Source organism: Coturnix japonica, chromosome 14, assembly GCF_001577835.2.
Source record: "Coturnix japonica isolate 7356 chromosome 14, Coturnix japonica 2.1, whole genome shotgun sequence".
Classification (NCBI taxonomy): domain Eukaryota; kingdom Metazoa; phylum Chordata; class Aves; order Galliformes; family Phasianidae; genus Coturnix; species Coturnix japonica.
The window spans coordinates 10,087,565-10,112,379 of NC_029529.1; the positions used below are offsets into that span (position 1 = coordinate 10,087,565).

General features: G+C 35.3%; 1 protein-coding gene across 10 annotated transcripts in view; it reads right to left on the bottom strand.

Moving 5' to 3' along the window:
• The window catches only part of RBFOX1 (RNA binding fox-1 homolog 1), a 107,647-nt gene that overhangs the window by 36,980 nt on the left and 45,852 nt on the right, over nucleotides 1–24,815 (bottom strand). For 9 of the 10 annotated variants that reach the window (XM_015877147.2, XM_015877149.2, XM_015877151.2 and 6 more), the window contains 2 exons: nucleotides 19,282–19,362; nucleotides 6,438–6,570 (listed from right to left, as the gene is read on the bottom strand). In XM_015877147.2, the coding sequence (XP_015732633.2) occupies nucleotides 6,438–6,570; nucleotides 19,282–19,362 (214 nt within the window). The remainder of the gene's footprint in view (nucleotides 1–6,437; nucleotides 6,571–19,281; nucleotides 19,363–24,815) is intronic. The other variant, XM_015877145.2, reaches the window with a different exon arrangement.

Below are 24,815 nucleotides of genomic sequence, written 5' to 3' on the forward strand. Positions count from 1 at the left end.
TCTGCAGATCAACCTCTAGAATAAACAGTGGCAGTCCAAAATAACTGCTTCAGAATGTCAGAAATAATTATCTCCATTATCATTAACTTCTATGAATACAACTACAGAAATGCTGAATAAATGCAAGGTTCCCCTGCAACTCTCTTGAGAGACACCAGAGGATCAGCTCACACCAGAACAGGTCACTAAGTCCTGAGGAATCTGCAGCTCATGGAGAGCCCACACTGCAGTAGGAGGAAACTGGGATGAAGAAGGAGCAGTGAAGAGGAAATCTTAGGCTGGTTGCAATCCCCCATTTCCCAGCCCCCTACAGCACTCAATTTTAGTAGGAGACAGAGAAGCATGCAATGAAGGAGTTTAGCTGAGACTATGAAAAGAGAGATGCATACAATTCAGTGTTATAATTCTTGTCTTTGCTTCTCTCCATCCAGCTATCTTACTTAGTAATCAGTTGAATTAATTTCCTCAAGTCCAATCTGCATTGACCATGAAGGTAATTAGCAAGTGATCTCCCTGTCCTTATCTCAATCCTTGAGCTCCATCTTATTTTCTCCCTCTGTTATGCTGAGGAGTGGGAGTGAGAGAGCAGCTGGGTCTCGTATCCAGCCAAGATCAACCCACCACAGAATGTTAAGGCATACTATTTTCCATTATTACTGAGCATTATTATTCAGAAAACAAGAAATCTGAGAGAACGTGTGCTAAAAACAGGACGCATTTTCTTCCTCCTCTTGATTTGTGAATTTATAGTGAAGACCTCAAAAGGTGAATACAGACTGAAACACTTTGAATTCCCAAATGCAGCTGGGAATCTTGAGTAGGTTAGTTCATTTGCCTAGGTCTTACTTTTACATATAGTGCTCAATCATGTACAGACAGAAACTTCTTTTGAATTCCAACTCTGTAACTGTTTAACAAACTTTATACTGGAGGAAGAACTCATCACTGAATGGGACACAAATGCATGACTATCATTAAACATGGCCAGTTTAACACAAATAGACAGAAACAGGCAAATGAGTATAACACTTGGAGGTGGGACATGTACTATGAAAAGAAATCAGATGATTTTACCTGATTTCCTCCTTATGCTTTTGTAGTATGATACGTTGAATATAAGACCTGCTACTTTTGATTTTTTTTCCTCTTAGTTTTCCGCACATTGCTGTAGATTTTCAGACTATTTGTTCCATTCACTGTCATTTTTTGACTCTTGTGACTGAATCTTATCATGGGAGTCAAATATGTTATCTAACAGAAAGACTAAGTATAAAGCATCAAGAACTATGCTGCACTTTTCATCAGTATGTGATTTTCTGAAGGGTGATTTTCTTGACTCATCATCCCCTTTTCTCTCTCTGAAGTTGTCACAGAGATCAAGTAAGTCTCAAGCCTAGGAAGAGAAGGACTGCACCACTGAAAGACCCATCTCACTACAGCTCCTTTTGCAATTTAATTTCAAAAAGTTGCCCTGGAAGCCACATCAATCTTGAGTTCCTTGTCAACAAACACAGGGTCTGGAAATAGCCATGTTATTGAAATCTGAATTACTTCATCCGTGATATATTAATACATTATCTGGAAGCATTAAAATAACAAATTTGGGGAACTTATTATTATAGGGCTAAGAAAAACACAGAGAAAATTGAAATTTTGATTTAATAAGAAAACACACATCTAAATAAAATCATATGTCACAATCACTTCCTATAATTATTTTTTCATAGCTATGAAACTGTTTTCTAACCAATAAGTAAAGAACTTATTTGCATGGGTTTAACTGCTTTGGATGCCTATCTGTGTAACCTACTGTAGAGAACCTGAATTAGCAGTGGGGCTGGACTCAATGACCTCCAGAGGTTCCTTTCTAACCCCTACAATCCTGAGATTCTACTCTATTCATTCTTTGTGTATTAAAATATTTCTTGTTGTAAATTGATTAAGACAAACTGGTTAGTATTTCAGATTCAGACTTATAAAATTCTGTGAGGACTACATCTGTCTTCACTGCCATTTTTCTATTCTTAACTTGGGTTAAATAGCTCATCAGTGGCATAAGAGAGTTCTCAAGTGTGCAAACCTTAGTTCAGTAATTTCACACCAGCTGAGTGTATATGGCCCTCAGCCACACAAACAATCTGCACAAGTTAACAAAACTAACATGAAGCAGATTAAGTGCATGTTGTAATTGAGTCAGTGGAATAAAAAGGCATTTCAATTGTGACCACTTTCTGATTGCTTGTAGTCACCTTTGCTGTATAAAATATATTTCCCAGTTTTTGATCTCTGCCAAAATCCCTTCATATACCCTTTATATTAAGCCTTCCTAATGAAACAAACACCAGAAGAGATGCAATTATAAACTTATTTAAAGTAAACCATAGAATGAAGATTTTCAGCACTCTAATTACATAATACAATAAACATGTATATTACTTGGTCTACATTTTGATTTTCTCTTCCTCAGCACTCATCTCAATGTCATTCTTATAGACATTATGTCCTCTTTATTTCTGGTACTATTTCTCTCCTTTGTCCCCATATGTATTGTCTTCTCTGATTATATAATTTACTTTTTTCTGTTTACAGATGAAATTATATCATCACTTTCTCTAACAAGTTATCTTGTTCTAATACAAGCCTTTTCCTTTCCCCCCCACCCCGCCTCTTCTTTGCTGTTCTGCCTTTACTTTACTCATCAATCTGCAAGCTCTCCGCAGGTAGCAGCTGGCATCTGACTAGACTTCCACGTTTCCAGCCATTAAATACAGTATAATTACATACTTCACATGCCCATTCTCCAAAGATCTCATTCCATGAGTTCATGAGTTCATTAACAAAACAAGATGTAGGACATTCAGGAAGTTATCCTGGAACATATTATCTGTTTACTGCCTTCTTTTATCAAAAACAGTCAAGTTCATATGGTTGGAGTTTTTGTGTGTGTGTGTGTGTGTTGGTTACTTCTTTTTGTTTTTTCCCCTTGTCTGACTACACAAAAAGTTTAGAGCTCCTTCTTACATTTCTTCAGAAACTAAAAAAAATTTCAGATAACAAGAGATTGTTATTATGCCTCTAACCCAGAAACATGAAAGAGAGAAAAGCATATCGTTATTCCCTCTTCTCCCACAGAAAGAAACAGAAGTGAAGATATCAGCTACTTCTCCATTAGGTTCATCAGAATTAGACTCTTGGAAGGATGCACAGTCAACACATACTAAACTTCTTTAGACCTTGAGGCAAATGATGCTGGAAGAGAAGGGCTTCTCATTAGTTTTAACTGCAGTACTAGCAGACATACAGTGCTGGATACCAGCTTTTCTTGGCAATTGTTGAAAGATGGAATGCCACACTCATCATGTTTTACTATTTGGCAAATGATTTTTAAGAATGCTGACCTACTAGCTTCAGCAGTGTTCTAAAGCAATTACAGGCTACAAAATCACATTGCTTACTTTTTGCTAAAGAAAACAAATCCTGCTTCCTTCTCCTTTCTTTTGGCAGTGCATTGACCACCATCTGCATCCAAAATCTGTCATACAAGTACTTGTACTAGCAGCTTCTGATTGATTAAAACATTTCTTAGACTGTTATTGGACACCGCCTAAATAACATTACCTGAGAAAGGAAAAGATCAAGACTTCTTTTTAAAATGACACATGTTCAACCTGTGGCCTACAAGCTGCATATGACCCAACACAGCCCATTCTGTGGCCTGCCCCCTGCCTTGTGCCATCCTGGTGGCATCTCTTCCCTGCTGAGTGGCCTGGTATAGCCCTGGGCACACAGTAACACTTGGCAACAACCGAAACATCAACAAGCCTAAGACGATTCCTCCTCACTCAACACATCCCAGGCAAGCCAAAAGGCTGGACAACTGTGTTTTAAAGCATGTAATCTGTCTTTTGACTTATAAGAAAACAATGGTTCTAAATACGACTGTATTACCAGTTTTCCTCAGACTTAGAAAAGTGTGCTGTATTTGCTGGAATAGCAATAGCGAATCTTGAGGCAGTGCAGCTGAGATAACCACCAATAACAAACTTGTAGTACTGGTAAGAAAATGCACGTTCCTAGCTTTGCCATTGATTTCCCATTTTAAAGTGCTTCTGTTACAGCTCTAAAACTTCTGAATACAAACAAATCAGTGTGCAAAAGATAATTTCAGATCACTTATTATATTTCATTCCATGTAAGCTGTCAAAGATTAAAGAAATAGAAGAAAATGAAAAAAAAATGCTTTCAAATCGATTTTACATATTACGTTTACAGGTAGGTACTTTTTAAAAAGGAAATTGTATTTTCTAACTGTAAGTTGTTGAGTTTTACTGCAAATTTAAATATCATTATTCAAAATTAAATGCATGGGACAAAAATTTTATCATTGAAAATATTTTTGCATAAAACTGTTGGGCTGTAAGCAGCGCTACTTCCTTGAGTGAAAAATGAAAGCTCGCTACTAAATTAATTGCAAAACAGCAGACAAAGACTTTCCCATTTTTCTTATCAACAAATGATGTTCTGTGTTGTTTGCTTCCTTTCGTACCTTGGTTCATTCTCTATGATCTCTTTATTTTCTCTGTAATTTTCCCCGACTCTTACTTCCATTGTAACTGAAAACAACATCCTTACAGTTTATTTTCATTGATCAAGGATTCCTTTTGCCTTTTGGCTTCTTTGATAAGTCAGAATACATAATGAGTGGGCACAGAACAAAGCACTGAAAAGAAATTCAGAATGGGACTGCTGTATCAGTGAAGTTACTAGCAGATGACACATAAACCAAAGAATAAAGCATCATCTATCCAACTGCAGAGCAGTGCAATGGAACTACCAGGGTCTGTGCTGATCCACAAATCACAAAAGATGTAAATTTATGTGTCAGAAATCAATGTGCTATTTTAAGCTATAAGTGGAAGGAAAAATAATTCCCACGGCAAAGGGTTGGAACTAGACGATCTTTAAGGTGCCTTCCAACCTTAACACTTTTTTGTGGTTCTATTTAGCTTATCAATTGAAATATTTTGCAGTCAGATTGCTTCTAATAAATACTGGACAATGTATTGGATGGCAGAGTAGAGTCCTAGATGACTGATGACAGCTCAGAAAGCTGGAGGTCATTATGCCAACGTAACAATCTCACTTCTCTCCTAATTGAATGAGTGGCTCCTTCTAAAGTCAAGTTTAAGGACAGATAATGAAGGCACATGAGATCTGTCCAACCTAATTGTCAAACCATCCTGCAGATTCATGCCGAAGCACTTACTTCTTCCTGTTGAGTCACTGTACTAACTAAACTATAAAACATAGGTATATCAAACACAACACACACAGACCATCCTTATGCGGCCTCTTAAATTAAAGGGTCTCAGCATCATATTGTGCTGCAAGGTTCCTTACAGGAGGATATCCAAAGCCAGAGCAGATGAGTTGTGTGGCATTATTATGGTGAGGGCAGAGAGAAATCACATTCACTCCAATAATTTCCAAACCTCCCTTTTCCCTTCCAGAAAGATCCGGTTGCTCTACAGAGAAGTACTGACATATCTACTACAACCTCTTACCACAAAAAACTATTTCACCCAGAGATCCTCCATATTTACTGATTAACCAAACTTACTGATTTCTTAATAGCTGAAAATATTTTGACACTGCTAGGGCTCGTAAAGACCACAGGCACTATACAAAACCATTCTGTCAGCATTTATAGAGCTACCACAGTCTGTTTTTCCATTCTTTCCCTCAGAAATACACCATGCTTTTACACTTCTGGATAACAGAAGATAATATTGATTTTCTAAAAAATGATTGCTATGAATTTGTCTTTTTTGTTCCTTAATTGTTGCTTTTAGTAAAGGTAGGTCACTCACAGTGAAATGTTAAGGTGGTATTTAAACAGAATGCATGTGACCCTTAAAGAAGCAGTCTGCATTTCTAACTTGGCTGAAATATCAACTAGAAAACCTAAAATTGTAATTAAAAAGACAACTGTAAAAAACAAAACAAAACAAAAACAACCACAAAAAACAAAACAAAAAAATAAAAAGAACACTAAGCCTTTAGTATAGAGACAACTTTCAGTGGATGATTTGAAGAAAAAGAAGTTACTTGATCCAACCTCCTTAATAACCAGATGTTTGCAATCATCAAAAACACATCTTTAGCTGAAACAATTTCTCTGTTCAGAGCATTCAGCCTCTAAGAACATTTACATAACAATATGTGACACCTCAAATGCATAAGGCCACCAACCATGGCAGTACAAATTACAGTCATTTTTCAATACTCTGTGCAAGGTGCACCACTTCCAATTCTTGGATTGGTTGCATGCTGTGTTGGTTTCTGCAGTGAGACACGACCAGCATGCACCACAGTTACAAACAGTTTGCAGCGTTTGGAAATTCACGGTATTAGGTAAAAGAGGTTGATCTCCTTACCCGCCGTAGGCTGGAATTGGAGGGGGGGGTGCTGCTGCACGAAACGTGTTGTACACTGTGCGACCTCGGCCTCTTAGATGGGCACCTCTGTATGCAGCAGCTGCAGTTGCAGCAGGGTAGGGAAATCCTGGCACTGCACAGAAAGAAAGAGAAATATAAAATATTCAGGTCAGTCCCATGTTTTTGAACTAGGTAAAAGACTTGCAGCGTAGCAGTACATTTGTGCCTATATTAAAGCATGGTCTTTCACTGGATGACAGGGTTGTCAACTTAGTATATTAGTCTTTCAATCAGAGGTTTCATCGTCTTACACAAAATCTTTGTATGCAAATAAGAGAATGCAAGCTGGGAATTTAGATGGCATTAACACAGGTAGGTCTGATTTCCCTGGAAGAGTCTCATTAATAAAAACAATGCTGTTTGATGTAGCCAACAATCAAGTCAGCCTAGATTTGAATTCAGTAAAAAAAAAAAAAAGATGCTACTTTATCCCAGGTGAGAAATCAGGTGTTTAGGAGCATACAATAACCAGAGAATTTATTTTGCAACCAACTTTTTAATATCCTCAACCCCAAAATAACCAGAAGTAACACTACTGGAACGCAACTGAATAATGGACTTAATAAAAACAATTTTATGAAAAGGTCTTTCCCATCAGGAAGCATTAAGCAGCATCAACCAGCCCCCAAAGTAATGAATATAGTAGCCAGGAGGGGTAAGGATTTAATGACTTCTAGTTTGTAGGTCAACCTTCCTTAGTGCCTCTGTGCCAAACTACTGAAACTCAGTCAGTGAAAATGCTAATATAATGGCATGGAAAACGTGTTTGACTATCAGCTAGGAAGCTTCAGAGTCCCCTTCTAAATAAAAGTAGCTTAAATTTAACAAAGTAATTTGAAGACTGATATTCTGACCTGAGATACAGAAAAGGGAAATTTCTCCAACTGCTCGTTATCGGTAACAATAGGAGGTTTAACAAACAAAGAAACAAACAATGTGGGAGGGAGGGATAAATAAATAAATAAAAAGAACACAAAATCCACATCTCTAAGGACGTTATGTAATCAAATATAAGCCAAAAAGGCAATTTAAGTTCTCATCTAATAGTCCCTATCAGTTCTATAGTTGGTTATTATGCTATTTAAATGTGAATGGCACTGCAACTGTAACAAGAAAAAAAAAAGCAGTTAATACAATGGAAACACAATTTTGCTTTTTCTAATGAAAAAGAGTAGAAGTGCTTGTTTGCTGCCTAGTATAATTATCAAAAAGCATACAAATAATCTTCTATTACAACCTAAATAATAATGATAATAAAAAAAAAGCACTTAAATGATTACACTGAAAATTGCCCAAGTCTCCTGCATACTTTGTAGACATGGAAACACTATCGTGGTACCTCATAATCAAGTTTCAGTTTGAACCTTAAGCATTAAGTGTGGTCAGCACAATGCAATGTTTCTGAAAGGTAAACTACTTTCTAGAAATAACAGGACTTGTTAAAACATGGGTAAAAATTAGGTAAATAACAATCTCATATAGAGAAGATATACAGGTATGAGGGATATATCTCTTTCATGCCTATATATACCTATACCTTTGTGTTCACAAATTAAATTTATTCAAATCTTATTTTCTCCCAAAATACAAAAGCTTTGGGTCTGTTCATTTTCTCCTAAATAAAAATGACAGATAGATAGTTGAGTTTCTAGACACCACAACTCAGCTTAAGCCTTGGAAAACAAAGGCTGAACACTGATAAAGCTTCAGTTCTGGAAAGGAGGAACACAACCTGGTAAAATAATACTTAAGGGTTATACACTGCGTATTAAAGTTTTAAAGCTTTGGGATGGATGAAAGAGTAGCAGATGTAAAAAACAACAGGGGGCAGATTTTGTATCAAAGCCATAAAAATATATGGCCATTTTAATGGGCAATTATTCTTTGCTTTTGTGCTGGTTTGAATTTGTATGAATGTGCCATATGCCTCAAGAAAGGTGTGCCATCAAAATGGATGAATGAATCTACCCTACCCCTTATCACTCCTAATCTCTCCTGCTCTGCACAGATCACCAGGTCATCTGCTATCAAGAATTTTCCAGTGTTTTACATTGAAGAGTTTTAATGGTACATCATGTTGGAATTGGTTCATAGCTAATTTACTGCAAGGTAGTTTAACTGCTAGAAATGGAGGAAGACACATTTATATTATTACCACAGTTTAGAAAGACCCATGTTGAGGAAATACTTCAGAAGTGTGGGACAATAATTTAAAAACAAAGAGGTATAATAGACAATATGCTGAGGAAGGACAAGCAGAATTATTTATATTATTATTTGAGATTGCTGAGACAGAATTGGGAATTACTCCTGATGTATGTTTTATGTCAAGTGAGTTTTTCATTGGTCTTAGTAGTACTAAATAGTTTACTTACTAAGTAAGTTAGACTGAATACTTGTAGAACTTTGCATTTAAATGCACAGTCCAAACTTCTGTGCAAGTAAAAGCTCAATTACCACAGCTTTTAAAATAAGAAACTTGTTAAAATTATATGTATATATATACATATATGCATGTATTTTAAGTTCAAAAAACTCCTTATAAAGTTCACAATGCTTAGTAATACCAAACTAAAACCACATTTTCTTCACCTGTCATTTCTGTGAGATTATTATCCCTGGGATCCAATTGTGAATGAACTGAATTGAAAAGAAATTTGTCATACACAACAAATTCAGGCATGACAAGTCCCTTCTATTTCTTTCGTTCAAAATATAAACCATACGTTTGTTTTTGAAACCTACTCAGAATTAGTGGAACAATGAGTTCCATACCCCTGTACAAAAATACATGTCAATATTAAACACTGTTATTTAGGAATGAATAAATCTGCATTTTGGACAAACAATTTCTTATAGGACATTCTCATTTGAAATGCATTGAAAAGGAAAACAAAAATCTCTAATTAATGTACAAGTCTAATCACCATTCTCCACATGGAAGAGTAATTTTTCACTGTTCATTTGCTCAGTGTAATCTCAAAACTGACATAACAGAAAAGCAATGGCCTATAAATCTGCTCTCATTTGTTTCTTTAATATTCATATTCCATTGAACTACAGCTGCTTGTTGCTGCAGTCTATTACAACATGCAAAACTGTTGATAAAAATATTATGAAAGGCAAGATGTGTTTCTTCATGGCTCTGTGTGCTATTTATTTTGAAAAAAAGCCACAACAATAAATGACTCATGGATCGTCCCTTAGTTTGCTGCATGCTGGGCGATTAGTGATTAATTACCTTGCTGCAAATTGACATGGCACAAGGAAATTGACACAGCTCTGATTAATTAACTTTTTATGTAAGACAGTTACTTACAAAACACTGCACACTGTAATTGAATCCCTTTATTCAACACTACTGCATTAAGTTTCCAGACAAATCCGAATTAGCCCAAAATTTCACATAAATTTTGTGACGTTTTTTGATAATGAAGTATGAAAGATAACAACTGATATAGCCCTGAAAGATAACAAATATTTCTAATGATACTTGGTATTGCGGCTGCTTTAGGACACTTTTTTTTTTTTTTCTTCCATTATTTCATCCTCAGATATACAAAAAATAAGACTCCTAAGTTTTTTTCTTCACACCAAATAATCAACACAAACAAATGCACTCAAAATACATGCGTAGGATACTTCAACAAAAAGAGCAACTTCCAATTTAACGTGCTTAATCTTGGGCTACACTACATGAGGACAACTAACTGTTCCAACAAGACTTAATATTTGATTACTTTAACTTAAATTTGCTTCCAGATTCCATTGGTCTATTACACCAACAATGACTTGCCCACACTGAATACACACTTAGATTTCCTTATAATTCTTTTAAGTATATATAGTACAGTCCTCCCTCTTTTTCTTCTTTTCTTTTTTTCCCCCATCTTCCTCACCTCTAATCTATAAATAAACTGCAATTTGTTTTTATATGTACCAACAACTTTGTATCTCACATATTTATAAGCCCTGGAGCAAAATCTTAATGGCAAAACCTGTACACTGCCTTCTTTCTGTATAAACGTTTACATGCTGAGGGTGACTGAGCACTGAAACACATTATCCAAAGAGGTTCTGGAATCTTGATCCTTGGAGATCTTCAAAAGCTGTCTGGGCATGGTTAAAGATCAATCTCCAAATGTAGATGTTCAAAGTGATCAATAATTTGTCTGATGTTTCTGATTACTGACATCTGCAAGGTCCCCTATGTTTTCATAAGTAGCATTTCTGGGACAAAATAAAAAGGATGCGGTGGTGGGAAATTAGATGAAGCACTATGAGAGAGATGAGAAAAGTTACTCATTTGTTTATGAAAGTCAGTTCAAATTGGATATAAGGAAAAATTCCATCTCAGAAAGAGGGGTGAGATGCTGGCACTGGCTGCCCTTCGAGGTGGTGCAGTCACTGTCCCTTGATGTGCTCAAGAGAAGCGGAGATGTAGCAATGAGGGACATGGCAAGTGGGCATGGTGGAGATGAGCTAAAGGTTGGAGTAGGTGATCTTAGAGGTAAACAATCATATATATATATATTTAATAGTAATACATCAAAAATATTTACAATATATGAAATTCAGGTTGAGGAAGAGGAAAACATGGTTTTAAGACACATGATTTAATAACAAATCTTAAACAGTATAAGGAACGGAGTGACACTGATATAAGACTTTTTTGAAACCAGATCAGACAGGGTAAAATGAAAGCTGTAAATGAACAACTTTCCAGCCCGCTTAGAGAATGACTCAGTCATGTTTCCTTAGCTACTGAAAATGAATAGGACAGAATACAGAATGCAAAGCTAAGGAAACATTGGAAGCCTGCAAACAGGACTCAACACCAAAGATATAATTTAAAATAACATCACAGATCATGTTGCAAAGAAAAAAAAAAAAGCACAAAATGTATTTCTCACTGTCCTAAATGTCTTATTGTCCTGATAGATTAAGCACGAGTACTACCAGTGGCCAAGTGCCATATCTCCATTAACACGAATGAGATTCCCAACTGTCTTTGGTCAAATATTCGAAGAAGAGAAAATCTGCAGTATGAGAAATGTTATATTTTACATGACCCAAGTGTGGAATCGGGTATAAATTAAAAAACCCCAAACCTAAACACCAGTGGCATACATTTCAGTACGCCTCTATCATTACAGTACTCTTAAGTGTACCAGTTCAGACACACTGCGTCATCACTAAGCAGATTAACATCAGAATGAATATGAAGAACGAGGCACCAAAAAATAAATCTGAAAGAATGAAATGAACTCCATATTTACAAATGCTGGATAAACACAATACATCTCACTGATGACTTATCAATCACCCTTTAAAATGCTGATGGAGCAAAAAAGGACAGTTATAATAAAAGCAGCTACAGAATAGCAAAACAGAATGATGCAGAACACAGAAAATGCCATAACAGGAATTTCAAGCAGCGCTACCAATAAAAACAAAAAGCAACAGCAGCAACAACAGCAACAAAGAAAACAACAAGAAGATGTTACGATCACAACAGAAGTCCATCTGAAACACAGCTGTAATATAACACCAAGAAAAGCACTTTAAGGAACCCATTCAATGCCACTTACATTATTTTGCTGACTGGAAGAAACAGACACCTGTAAAAGCACTAAGAAAAACAGGCACAGGAAGCAAACTAGATACTAATGCCCACTGAAATGGTTTTCTCAGCTAGTAAAGTAAGCTGTTTTTAAAAAAAGCAGCAACCACACAACCACACAGACAAAGAAGGTCAAGATGGGGAAACAGAGGCAGATTTTTATCAGGAAACAGAAGGGCACTCAGAGCTTTCAAGGAGGTTCAGAAAATGTATTTTTCACTCCAGCCTAGGCAGCTGCTTAAGTTTCATCTTAGCTATTGTCAGAAGTTAATAAATGGCATTTAGTAGGCATTGTATCTGCATCTCACAAGAAAGGGGAATGAAATACTATCAGCAGTCACTGAAGACAGAACTCACTGTAAATTCTAAGAATAATTCTGTTTTATAAACTGAAATATAGGATTTGTTATCAACTTATTTATCATTTATCTGATTAACTGACAATGTATCAGTGATAATTCATTGCATTAAACATAACTACAGTCCTCCTGTACTATCTTTGAACATTTTTATCTAAGATTCTCAGAAGATGAGCCAACTATCACCACATTCACTGAAAGTTTATATAACCAATTGCTCCTTCTAAAGGGGAATGCATGTCTGCAAAAGAACTTACCATTCTGACTTCTGGACAGAATGACTTACTATAATTTCTCTGGACCTACTACACTGTTTGCTGTAACTCTTTATAGTAAAATAATTTCATTGTAATGAGCTGTATTTATATTGAAAACTGATCTATTACGCACAGCTACACTTCCTGCAACATTTATCAATATTCTCAGTACAGATGCTCTGTCCTTTTATTAGAAATACAAAAGGAACTATCTCTCTATGTGCAGCACCTATTTGGCATGTGAATGATACTCTTTGTTTGAAGTGTTACTGAATTCCTCAGCTAAAGAAATGACAGTCAGTAAGACTCATATTCTCTATTTTTACAGCTTTCTTGCATATTTTAGCAATATGCTTCACAGATTTTTCTGAGAATATTTTACAGTAAATATTAATACATATTTCATCCTCTGGCTTCAGTTCAAATTAAATACTGTTTTTTTCCTTTGGAGCAGATTACTTTCAAATAAACAGCAGCCTGTATAAATGAAAATCCTTTCAGAAGAAACAAATTGTTTTCCTATAGGAAAGCGGAAAGTGCCTGGATAAATAGCTTAACTGCTCCTAAAACGTTTAATTTTGAAACATAAAAGGCTTTATAGAATAAACGACCCAAATTGTGTTATATTTGTGATGTTAAAAGTAAATACAATCATTATGACTTTACAATCTGATTAGAAAACTTTACACATGACATAAGTGGAACTGCTGTCGCCTATCTCCATTACAGCACAAATGCTGAGTTTCACAATCATGAGGGCCTCTGAGAGTCCTTTTTGCTAAGCAGAAAAAGCTTGAAAAAGGATTGTTAAATCCAAGCGTTGTAGAAAACTAGGAGTACAACATAATTCACTTGATTTTGGAATCACGTGAACATATTTAGAACAACTCCATTCCAAATCAATATTATAAAAGTGGTAAAGCTAATTTGGAGAGAGAAACAGGCCTTACAAATACAAAACAAACAAACAAACAAGGACACTGTTCTCATTACACAGAATGAACATCAGGTATGACAACTAAGGTCAACTGAACCTTGAATTGTTCCCTGCATATAGTTACACTACATTCAGATTTATGCAACTTTATTCAATACATGAACCCTGGTTTAATACAATGGGCTAAAACAGAGCTTAAAAAGATATTTCAGTAACAGCTGATATCCACATTTATCTCTGGAAATGATGTATGACTTTTCATCCTTTTATGCTTCTATACTTGAGCAGGGGACTGAGAAACATGAATAGATCTTAGGAAATGTCTCTTTCTGCTTATTATTGACACCTTCTTTGTTTAACTTTTCAGGTAAATGCACTAAACAGTGTCTTAGATATAGACCAAGAAGGGCACTCTCAACGCTACTTCTTGTGATCCTTTTCACTTTATAAGATTAATTCATTTAGGATCCATATTAAAAAATCATGACAAACCACCAGAAATAAATTAGTGTAAACTATGATGAAATCAAAACAGATTCATAATTGCTATCATTACAATAAAGTATATGTCCATTTGGATCTGATATTGTCAATCATGTCTTACAAACAAAACCCTGAAATGGATATATCAACTGTCAGAACACCTAACCTTTGGTATCTTGGAATCTCAAGAGAATAATGTCACAAGAGGATCATCATTACATTAATATTTTCATGTAATTACATATCAACAAGAGATAAAATCTGAAAAAATAAACAAATTGAATGTTTCTACCAGTTCAAACAACCCTCTGAAAATCTGTTTTCCACCTGTAATCTCCTTGTTACTGTAAGTATCACAGAGTATAATATAAATGTCAAAGCCTGTTCGCAGTGGCACAGTAAAACAAAATCCGGAAGGTCTTTACTGAAGCAAAAAGGATGAAAATAGTTTTACTGAGGTTTTTTTAGCTAGTTCACTAATACTCAAATGCCAAATAGACTACTTTTAAGTGAGAACAATCAAAAGAAACATTGAATAAAACAGGCTTTACTTAATTCCAACTCTATTGCATAATGAGTACTCAAGTGGACTAAATCCTACTAGTAGATGCAGTATTTACACTTAGTATTTGTGATTTTTCTCATCTATTACACACACATATCAAAAAGTCCTCAACTATACACCTATTAAATAAAATGCCCAGAGGAAAAAAATATGTATGTATGTTTCAAAAGGAAATATGTTGGTCATCTGTGTCATAAGTCTTTTTAGTACTGAGGATATACGTAGAAGCAAAGTTCAAAACACTGGATGCAATTTTTCATCTAAGATTTTCCTTCTTCACTAGCACCTAAAAGAATAACTCTGAATCAGAAGTATTATTGGGACAACTTAGGAACATTTCTAATGCATGCACTAAAGTAACAGAATGATTGGCAGTAAATAAGTGTTGTTCAAGATATTTTTTTGTAAAAAAAAAAACAACCAAACAATAAAAAACACAACAAAACTACAGGACCAAAGGTTTCCAGAAAGTTTCCTAAGAGAACTGCATTCTCACTTTTCAAAAACTCAGCTTTGCCTTGCTGTTTTCTGGTTGCTCAGAAGCCAAAATCCCAGGGCAACACAGTTTACTGTTTTAATATCTGTCTGATGCAAAGCAAAAGTATTCTCTGGTGAGCACTTATCTGTCAAATGTATTACCGTGAAAGGAATATCTAGTCAAATAAGATGTTCCAGGGCATATCATGGGATTATGAACTTAGCACTGACTGAATTCTGTGTAAAAAATAGTTGAAAGATAAATATCAAAATTACCTACGCCGATATTTTGATGGTGGAACCCAAAGAGTGACGGGTTTAAAATATTTCAATTATAAGTGTTAGAAAATAGGATAATTAGAGAAGAAAAAACCAAATCCATATGTGGGACAAAACAAGAGAAAAAAAATGTTCATAATTGAAACAGTTAAAAGAGTAAAATTGTCTTCTAATGATACAATGGATTGCAAACTTGCTTTGTGTTAATTAAACTCAAAGTAATGGCATTTTCCATATTGAAATGAATAACCAGTGATCTGGAAATTCATTTAGACCATTAGGTTAATTAGAGAAATTGATGGAACTTTTATCAGACAATTACAATTAGAGAAGAAGAACAACGTGGGACAGATTTACATTGCATTTGCACCACAGCAATCATATTTTCTGGATTATACCAGCACTTATTGCAAAATTTTAATCAATTAAATTCTTATCAGTCAAATCAATTAAAAAGTAGGCTAGCAACTTTATTTTCCCTTTGAGTATGGTGAACTTGAATAAAAAATATCTTATTTCTGCAATTTTGTAATTTTTCTTTCTTTTATAATATAGACTATTTCCAAAAACCAAACCAAAACAAAAAGAGCGTGTGGAAAAAAGAGCATGCATATATTGATGCCCGCAGACTTGCTAACTGAATATGAAACAAGTCTAACATTTAGAAAATGTAAACCCAAACTAATATCAGTTTAACTCATACTTGTATTGAAGTTGATGCACAGTACTCTAATCCTCATATTCCAGATGCATCTCCAACATAAGAACTTGTCTACATCCTTCTCTATTTTCTTCATTCTTCATTAGGATGACAGAGAAGAAATTTATAGAAGTAATTAATAGTTTTCCTCTCAAAACTCCACTGCTATGGGAATCAAAAGCAGCCAAGAAGACAACCTGAGTTTCCTCATTTTGATTTTCTCAGTTAAGCAAATAGCGCGTCCCACCAAGAGAGATGAATGCATCTGCACACTGAATCTACGCTTTCTACATGAAAAAATATTTATTCCCAGAATAGATGTGCAAGTGAAAAAATGATCCAGGTCCTGTCTTCTGCTCCAGCATAACAGAACAGATGAGGCATGAGAGACTACAGCTACTGATTTGTTCCACCGCTTGCAGAGAAACAGCTCATTTCTTTCTGTATTATGCAAAAGACCAGAAGTGATGGGAGGAAGCAGAGCCATGTTACCATCTCCCAACATGTTCAGAGGTGTAACTAATCACTGGACTGGGAAACACATGAAGTGATATATGAAATATTTCCTAGGCAAGTAAAACACCAGAAGAGAAAGTGCTGTTCAAAGAAATACACTCTTCTTTCAGGCTAGCCAAGAAATGGGGCAAAAAGAGCTCAGAGCCATCACAAACTGCTAGTGACCAATACAATTAAAGAATAAAGAAACTGAGAAATAAAGCTAGTCAAGTTAAGAAAAAAACATTTTACCATCATGCTTTAGCCACTCTTTCTTTACATAACATAATTTTTTAAACAAAAGACACATGGTCAAGTTAAATATGGTAAAATTACTAAAAGTGGGGATGTATCCTTTTCTGATACATCTAAAAATTCCCAAGTTCCATTAGCATTTAATGAAATCCAAACCTCTCAGCTTAAAAAGTATCAACTGACTCTTTCCCTCCCATTCAAATGATTATAAATGTTAAACTTCTTAATTCTTCAGCTGTAAGTTGTTCTGCAAAATGCAGTAACGATACAGAAAACAACAGCATAAATGATTAATAAATTATTCAAAGATGAAGGCTGCCATTCTAATGTCTGCATGGGACAGTAGTAGTAAAAATATTAATTTCCTAGATGTTAATATTGATTTATCAGATTTCAATTCACTGTCAAAAATATGCATCAAAAAATCTAGTACAGAGAATCATTAAAATATTAAAAGAATGAAAATGAGAGAAAACTGAAGATCATTCAGTTCAATCCTATTGAATTTGAACTACTTTACATCTTTATTGAAACTTGTTTAATTAGAAGAAATAAATAGTAACAAAGATTAGTAATTGTAAAAATTTCATTATTAACAGGACTTGTGGACCTGTGAGGGAAAAAACATTCTGGAAATATGAAATACTATTATATGAATAAAGCATAAAGTATGACTTGCAGACACACAAATTCAACAAAGTGTAATAATTTCTACTGCAAGGACTACTGGCAATCTCTATTATGAAACTATGTATTACATATTGCCCAGTGGGAGCCAGATAGGCAAGGTCTGTTTACTTATATATTTGGCATAATGGAAAATAAACAGGTGTTTGTTAGTATATCATTATTCAAGGAACACCACTGCAAAATAGATTTTTCAAAGGAATTGACTCATGAGAAATAATGTGAACAGTGAAGTCTAGAGCTTAGCTAGCTCTACAATAGCTATGCAGAGATTTAATATAGTGGAAGTACTGTAAGATGTAAACAGCAGACCCAGAAATAAATTTGCTAGGATATAACACAGTGAGTTAATAGGAGCAACAAGGTAAACTTTGGAACCTAAACTTTATTTGGGATATATCACAGAAAATAAAAAACACTGCTCCTCTCCTCCCATGGAAGCTCCCTAACAGTGAAAGAATGAAATGATTGAATAGTTTTCTTTAAAACAAATCTCGGATGCCTGGGGCATTTCAATCAAAAAGGAATAATAATAGAAATTAGATATACTAAAGATATACTGTAGGGATGAATCCCCTATGTGGTACAGGGTTTCATCCCTGTGTTACTACTAAGATAAAAACAATTTCTGCTTGGGAAATGTGACAATACAAAATATTCTTAGAGCATCCAGAAACATACAGAAATTCAACTTCAGCTCTCATTTAAACAACTTAATGTATTTTTCTATTTACTATGATTTTGAAAGCAGGTCCAATATTTGTTCCGTAAACACAACAGCTCCAGAGGCAATACTGTTCATAGCCTTTGCCATAAGACAGTTACATCAATACAGAGACGGCCAGTTTGGAACTCCTTTGATTTCATTCCTGGTTTTAATTAATAAAATTAAATAATGGCTCTTTAAGGCTCCAGTGCCTTAAAAGAGCAGGATTGTATTCCGAATACAATCTTCATAAAGATTACATAATGTAATGCTGTTAAATCAGACAATTACTTACAGAGATCTGCTAAGAACACAGCAAAATACTGCTCTTCACCCTAATTCAGCAAGCAGCAGGGAAGAAGAAACTTCTGTACTGCAACAAGCAAAATATGTTCTTTTTGATTGTTAATCAGCAATTCTTGCTTCTATGGATAATTTAAAAGGTCACTACATGAAAAATAGTGATTTCCTCATCTTCAGCTACTTGCAGATTTTCATCTATTAACAAGCACAACTGTTCCTATGTCACGTGGCTAGACACCTGTTCATCTGAATGGATTTTGGAATGGGCATCAGTGGTACAATTAATGTAACAAAAACATTCTCAGGATTTGGACCTACTTCTGCATCAGAATTTTACATGAGACATTGATAATCCAAAGAGACTTCTTGCTTATTAAATCAAAGTTGTGGCCAAGAAGGAAAAAGAAACACAACTTCATCTTCTACAGAAAAATACAGAGGCTTTTCCTTTTTTCCCATAAAATATTCTTACAGGACAAAGATGCAAGGAAAAACATTGAATGATCCATTCACATTACTTCTTACACATGCTTACAAATACCACATTTACCTTAACAAGAGCTAGTTGGAAAATTTACAGTATAATGGGGCTTAATTCATAATAACGTCCTTTGTCACAAAACAGGAAAAAAAATAACAGCCGTTAACACTAGCTTACTTGTGGATGTGTATACTAGTGAACTGGGGGCACTGTACACGGGAGATCCCTCCTGGTTTGCCTGGCACAGCAGCACCCTGCCTACAAGAGAGAGAGAGAGAGTGGTATCTGGTTTTGGAACACTCAAGCTAAACCTCAGTTTTATCTCAAAACAGAAATAAAGCCATAACTGAAGCAGTGCAGTGAAGCAGAGGCACTTCATGTCCTTTAATTTCACAGAAACAGAAAAAGCCCCAGTAAGCATGTAAAATTTTACATTGGAAAAAGCAAAACACAGACATCCCACCCCCCAATCCAAATGCCCTCTTTATCACATGGGGAAACTGGAGCAAGCTGTGTTTGTTAGCAGCACGCCCCAGTCCCTCACCCTGCAGCAGCTGCTCTCTCCCTCTCTGCCCTACATCTCCATAGCAGAGGCTGCCTCAGGAGCCCTGTTGTGAGCTCCTGCAAAGCTCCCACCCTCCACCCAACTGCTGCTTCTCACCCCCAAACTCGGACTGAGATGAGAGATTACCGAGCAAACACAACAGTTAAATCAAACTGCAAAGCTCATATGTACAGACCAAGCATGATCTCAGTTACATTACTTAAATTAGCACTGGTGTGAGAAACCAAAATGTGACTCTACATGTAAAGTTTTCAGTGATCTTTGCATGAATGAGAAATACTTAAATTCTCCGCTCCAGTATACAAGGTGGATTGAGGATTAAGAGCAAAACAGAAAAAAGAAAGCTATCAAAAAAGGAAAAAAAAAAAAAAAAAAAGCAAAAGTAATAAACAAATCAATTTAAAATAGTTCTTCTTTGATGCATTTTCATCCTGAAGAAATCAACTAAGTTTAGAATTGTTTTATGTTTGTTTTAATATTAATTTAATCAAACACCTTGCTACTTCAGCATCTTTCTCTGTGGTTATACCCTAGCATTCTTATATGAAAACAGATTGTCTAATTTAATACTTCACGGTAGGAAAAAACCGTCTCTCCATCTGCACACCTCCAGGAGGAGCAGGCTGTGATGGATCTGTTTTTGCAGATACATTTATATGCATATATACAAAATACAAACGTATGAACATACACCGATGCACTTTAAGTAGCCAGAATGTGTGAAATACACAGTTCCAAATACATTAAATTTACCTGAAAATTTCTGATACAATTAAGAGAAGTCATGCATTGACTTGCAAGCAAAGTAACTCAATAGATCAGAACTGGCTCATCTAACAAGAGAAACCCTCAGCCTACATGCAGCTACCATACCTGATTTATTTCAAAACCAAGTTTGCAAATACTTATAAATCATTAACCCTTTTTTAAACTGTCACTTGCAGCTGTCAGCTAAGGTAGAAATATTCAGAATACTGGGAAAAAAAAGAATATTCTAGCAATTGCAACAACTTAGCTAAGTGCATGAGCACTGGAAATCTCATGAAATGTTCTGCTTTCACATTCTCAGACCACAGTATAAACTACATTAATGGGTTTTGGAGCTACAGCCTTTTTCTTTTTTCTCCTGTCTTTTGCTATCTTTTCAATTCAATACTAGTCACAAATGCAAAACAAGGTCTTCTGTTTGTTTTGTCTTACATGTGTGGCTTTTTAATTACTAAGAAAGAACCATCTGTAATAGTGGAAGCCATGCAATAAAGGAGAGTACACCTATAGCGTTTCCATTGGCAATCCCAGTTTTCGGACTGGCAGATGAACAACAGTAGGAATGTATGCATTGGAATATGGATGTATTTACCACTATAGAGATGCTTCAAAATATGCACTGCTACAGAGGCCTGAAAGTGTGAACTGGAGGCATGAGTTCACCCAGAGAAGTGAAATGAGAAAAGGGAAGGAACCATCAAAAATAGTAATTTTCATTAGGTTTTGAAAACAATTTAAGTATCATGGCATCAAGTATATTTAGTAAGTACAGAATGCTAACGGTTTTAAGAAGACTATATTTCATGTATATTATCTATCAGATTAAAACTTTGCTTTCTCCACAGTGTGCAGCCGGAGAAGTTTTGACTTTCACAGTTAACATTCTTATTAAAATTTCTCTGATGCCATCCCATACAAGTCCAAGTTTCCTTTCTCTAAGATTATTTATAATGAAATGCTTTAAAATGGGTGCTTTTTTCATCCATGCTACCAGAGAACTTACAACACAAAATCTAAGGCTACTACATACAAGGAGATTTTGTGAAGATTACACCACTCTAATCTCTTGCACACTCAGCTCCCTTGGTAAATAAGTTTTTCATTATACATGTTTATTCTACTCCTAGCATTAGGACCGTCTTCCTGCTTTTGTCAACCAAGCATCAAATTGGTTGCTAAAACATAAATATTTGTATCATATTTTATCTATATTGTCATAGAATGTTAATTTATAGCTCCAGTATAAAAGCTGCATTGCTTTTTTAAATTCAACAATTTTTATTTCATTTTCCCTTTCTTCCAATACCACTGGGTGGTATATAGATAAATTTAGTCCCTGTGTTAGTGGTGTTCTAAGACATTTTACAAAATCTCTTCATGTAGAAATTCTGTTCCAATTTCCTTCCATCCCTTATCTGAGCAAAGTGCATGTTTCTTTATTATGATCTCTCAGAGTGTCATCAAAACACTCAATAAAATTAGGCAGTGACTCAGGGAACAGCAGTGCATTGCACAACAAACGTTATTCATCAGTCATCCTTCCAATTACTCCTTGCTTTTGGGAAATAGACCTCTCTTTCCTGTTACATATATTCATTGGCCAGTATATTAAGTCACATACAGGGGCTAGATGTTACCTACGTCATCTAACTACAAACTAGATAAACAACAAGGTTTGTGGCTCTGCTAAGAATTTTATCTGAGATTCTCTCAAATCCCCTTCTCCTCACCTCTCCCTTCTGTAGTATATATAGTCCATATATGAAGCTTCAGCTCTCCTTCCCTGGAACCTGACATGCCACACGCAGCTGGTTAGATCACTTACCACTATGTACTGTAGTGTCTTAGTCTGGAAAAAAACATTACAGATAGAATGGAATCTGTCAAGTGGCAAATTCATTCAAACCCTGCTCCCATGCCAGCATCCTTTTTCTGCCCCATAACATTGCTTTAAAGCTTTATCAATGAAAAAATGAAAGGAACATGCACTACTGAGGCACTAAGAAGGAACAGATTACCCATGCAGCCATAGATTGTGCCATAGCATTCTTGGTCTGAGGCATAGTAATGCCAACTTAGAAACAAGCACTGTGACTGACTTGTTGTTATTTTCTTTAACATGCCAGACTAATAAAGATGGGCTGTATTCTGCATATATTTTTTTTGGTAATATTTCTGCTTCACGATGTAAAGCAATTACAAAAAAAAATAAAAATAAAAAAATAAAAACAAAAATGCCCTATCCAAACAGAAACAAAACAAAACAAAGCTTAATCAGTTATACATGTTCCCTGTGTTGTAATCAAAAGGCAGGAACTAACCGGCACAAATTCAGCTGCTGCTTGAACCAAAACACCTAGCAACCCTGGAGAGTTTCCCTATGCTTCTTACTGAATTTTTAACATTCAGATCTGGATGCAAACCTTTATTCACACACTGTCACAAAAATAAAATGAAATACCTTAAACCAGAAGCTCACTGTGTAATCCTATAAAAGCAGTAGTACTGTCACTATTGCCCATTAAGTGTAACTTTCCTGCCAAGCATGTTCACGTTCAGGTACATACAAAACTGACATTCTGTTACTTTCATTGTGATCATACACAGAGAGATGTGTCCCACTGAAGCTTTTCGGGACCTCTGAAAATCAGACCTTTACTCCTAATCTTTCTATTGCCCCATAGCAAACTAAAACATCTATAAATGATGGTCAGCATTGTTTTTGTTTTTTTTTTTAACTTAATCTGTGTTCACTTGTAACTTTGAGGAGAAAACACAAGAGAAATTCTGAACTATAAATACAAATTTTGAGCTGGTATTACACTGTTCTCCAAATAAGATACATGAGAATATAGAAATACACTTATATTCTGCTGATAACCTGTGATGAGTGGGGATCAATATGAATTAAATCACAAACAAATGAAACTGGAATCCTTCTGTACAAACATGAATACTATGGTTTCCATAGCCCTGGAGGGATTACAAGTAGATGTGCTTATGCTTTATCCTCTCGTACTGCGTTAAGACACTATTTTCTGTGTAAATTACCTATTTGAATAAATTGATAAGACAGAAATGCAGATCTAATGCAATTAGATGCAGAGATGCAAACTACTAATTTCTCAGTTCTGTTTGCTTACCCTGATGGGTGCTGTTTTTATACTAAAAACTCTGAATGACAAGCTATAGCTGAGAATATAAAAGAGGAAAACAAAAAAGAATAATCCTGAATTCTGTGAGCTTATTATTTCCCCAACCCAGTCAGATTTCAGAAGTTCATGAGAATGAAAAAAAACCCACTATAACAAGGTAAAGCAACATATCCAAACTTTCCCCAACACCCACCTTTCACTATAAGCAGTTCTATGCTTGGGGATTTTCCCCAGATCATTTTCACAAAGAAAACCTGACACAGCAATACTGGGCATTGTATCCCATTGTAGAATGGAACTTTGTCTCAGCCAGCTCTGCAGATAAACAACTGAAATCTCAGTACCCTTGATAAGTAATATGAAATTCAATTGAAATGTAAATGTACTGGGGACTCTGTGATCTTATGCCCCCAAATAAGAAGAAAACGTAGGAGAGAAAAGAGAAGACGTGAGCTATATGTCTGGAATATGACTTAACATAATCTCAAACTGCCTTAGCATTAATTTTCAAATGTAATCAAGGTTTAGAACGCAACAGAGTTGTTTTCCACTCCACTTAACTGTATTAACTTCACATTTCATATATTAGTTTATAATGTTATGTTTCAAAATGGTCTGTCTGCCTGACTGTCCATCCTAACTCAGGGATCCCTCTTCGTTATCCTTTTAATCACAAGGATTTATTCCTCTGATTTTTACTAATTTACAACCTTATTTAATACTGCACACATCCCACTCAGTCCTGAACAAACAAGAGTTTTACCAATTACCTCGTAGTTTGCCTTAAATGATCCTTTGAGAGATTTTAAAGACAGTGCTCTTTGTTTATAGCCATGATTGGTATTTGAATTACAGTATCAAATTTAATTTCAAGAGAATACCTCCATGCATACAGGAGCTGAGGCTTCAGGTCAGGTAGTGCATACCAAGGCTAACTGCGCTATTCATACAGTATGACAGTTGCAGTAGCTATTAATAGCTGGTTTACATCCAGTCTCTACATCTTACAGTTTGGCTTGTATGAACCACACTGAGGAAGAGGAATTGTCTGAGGCCACATAATATATATATATAATATAGTCAGTGTATATAAAAGTAACAAAACTTCTTTTGTTTGTAACATTTTTAATTTAAAAAAATTCAAAAAAAGGGCAACAAAACATAAAATTAATTTAGACACACCAGCTATGGGGTCAGTCTGGTTTTGCTGTGTAATTACATGT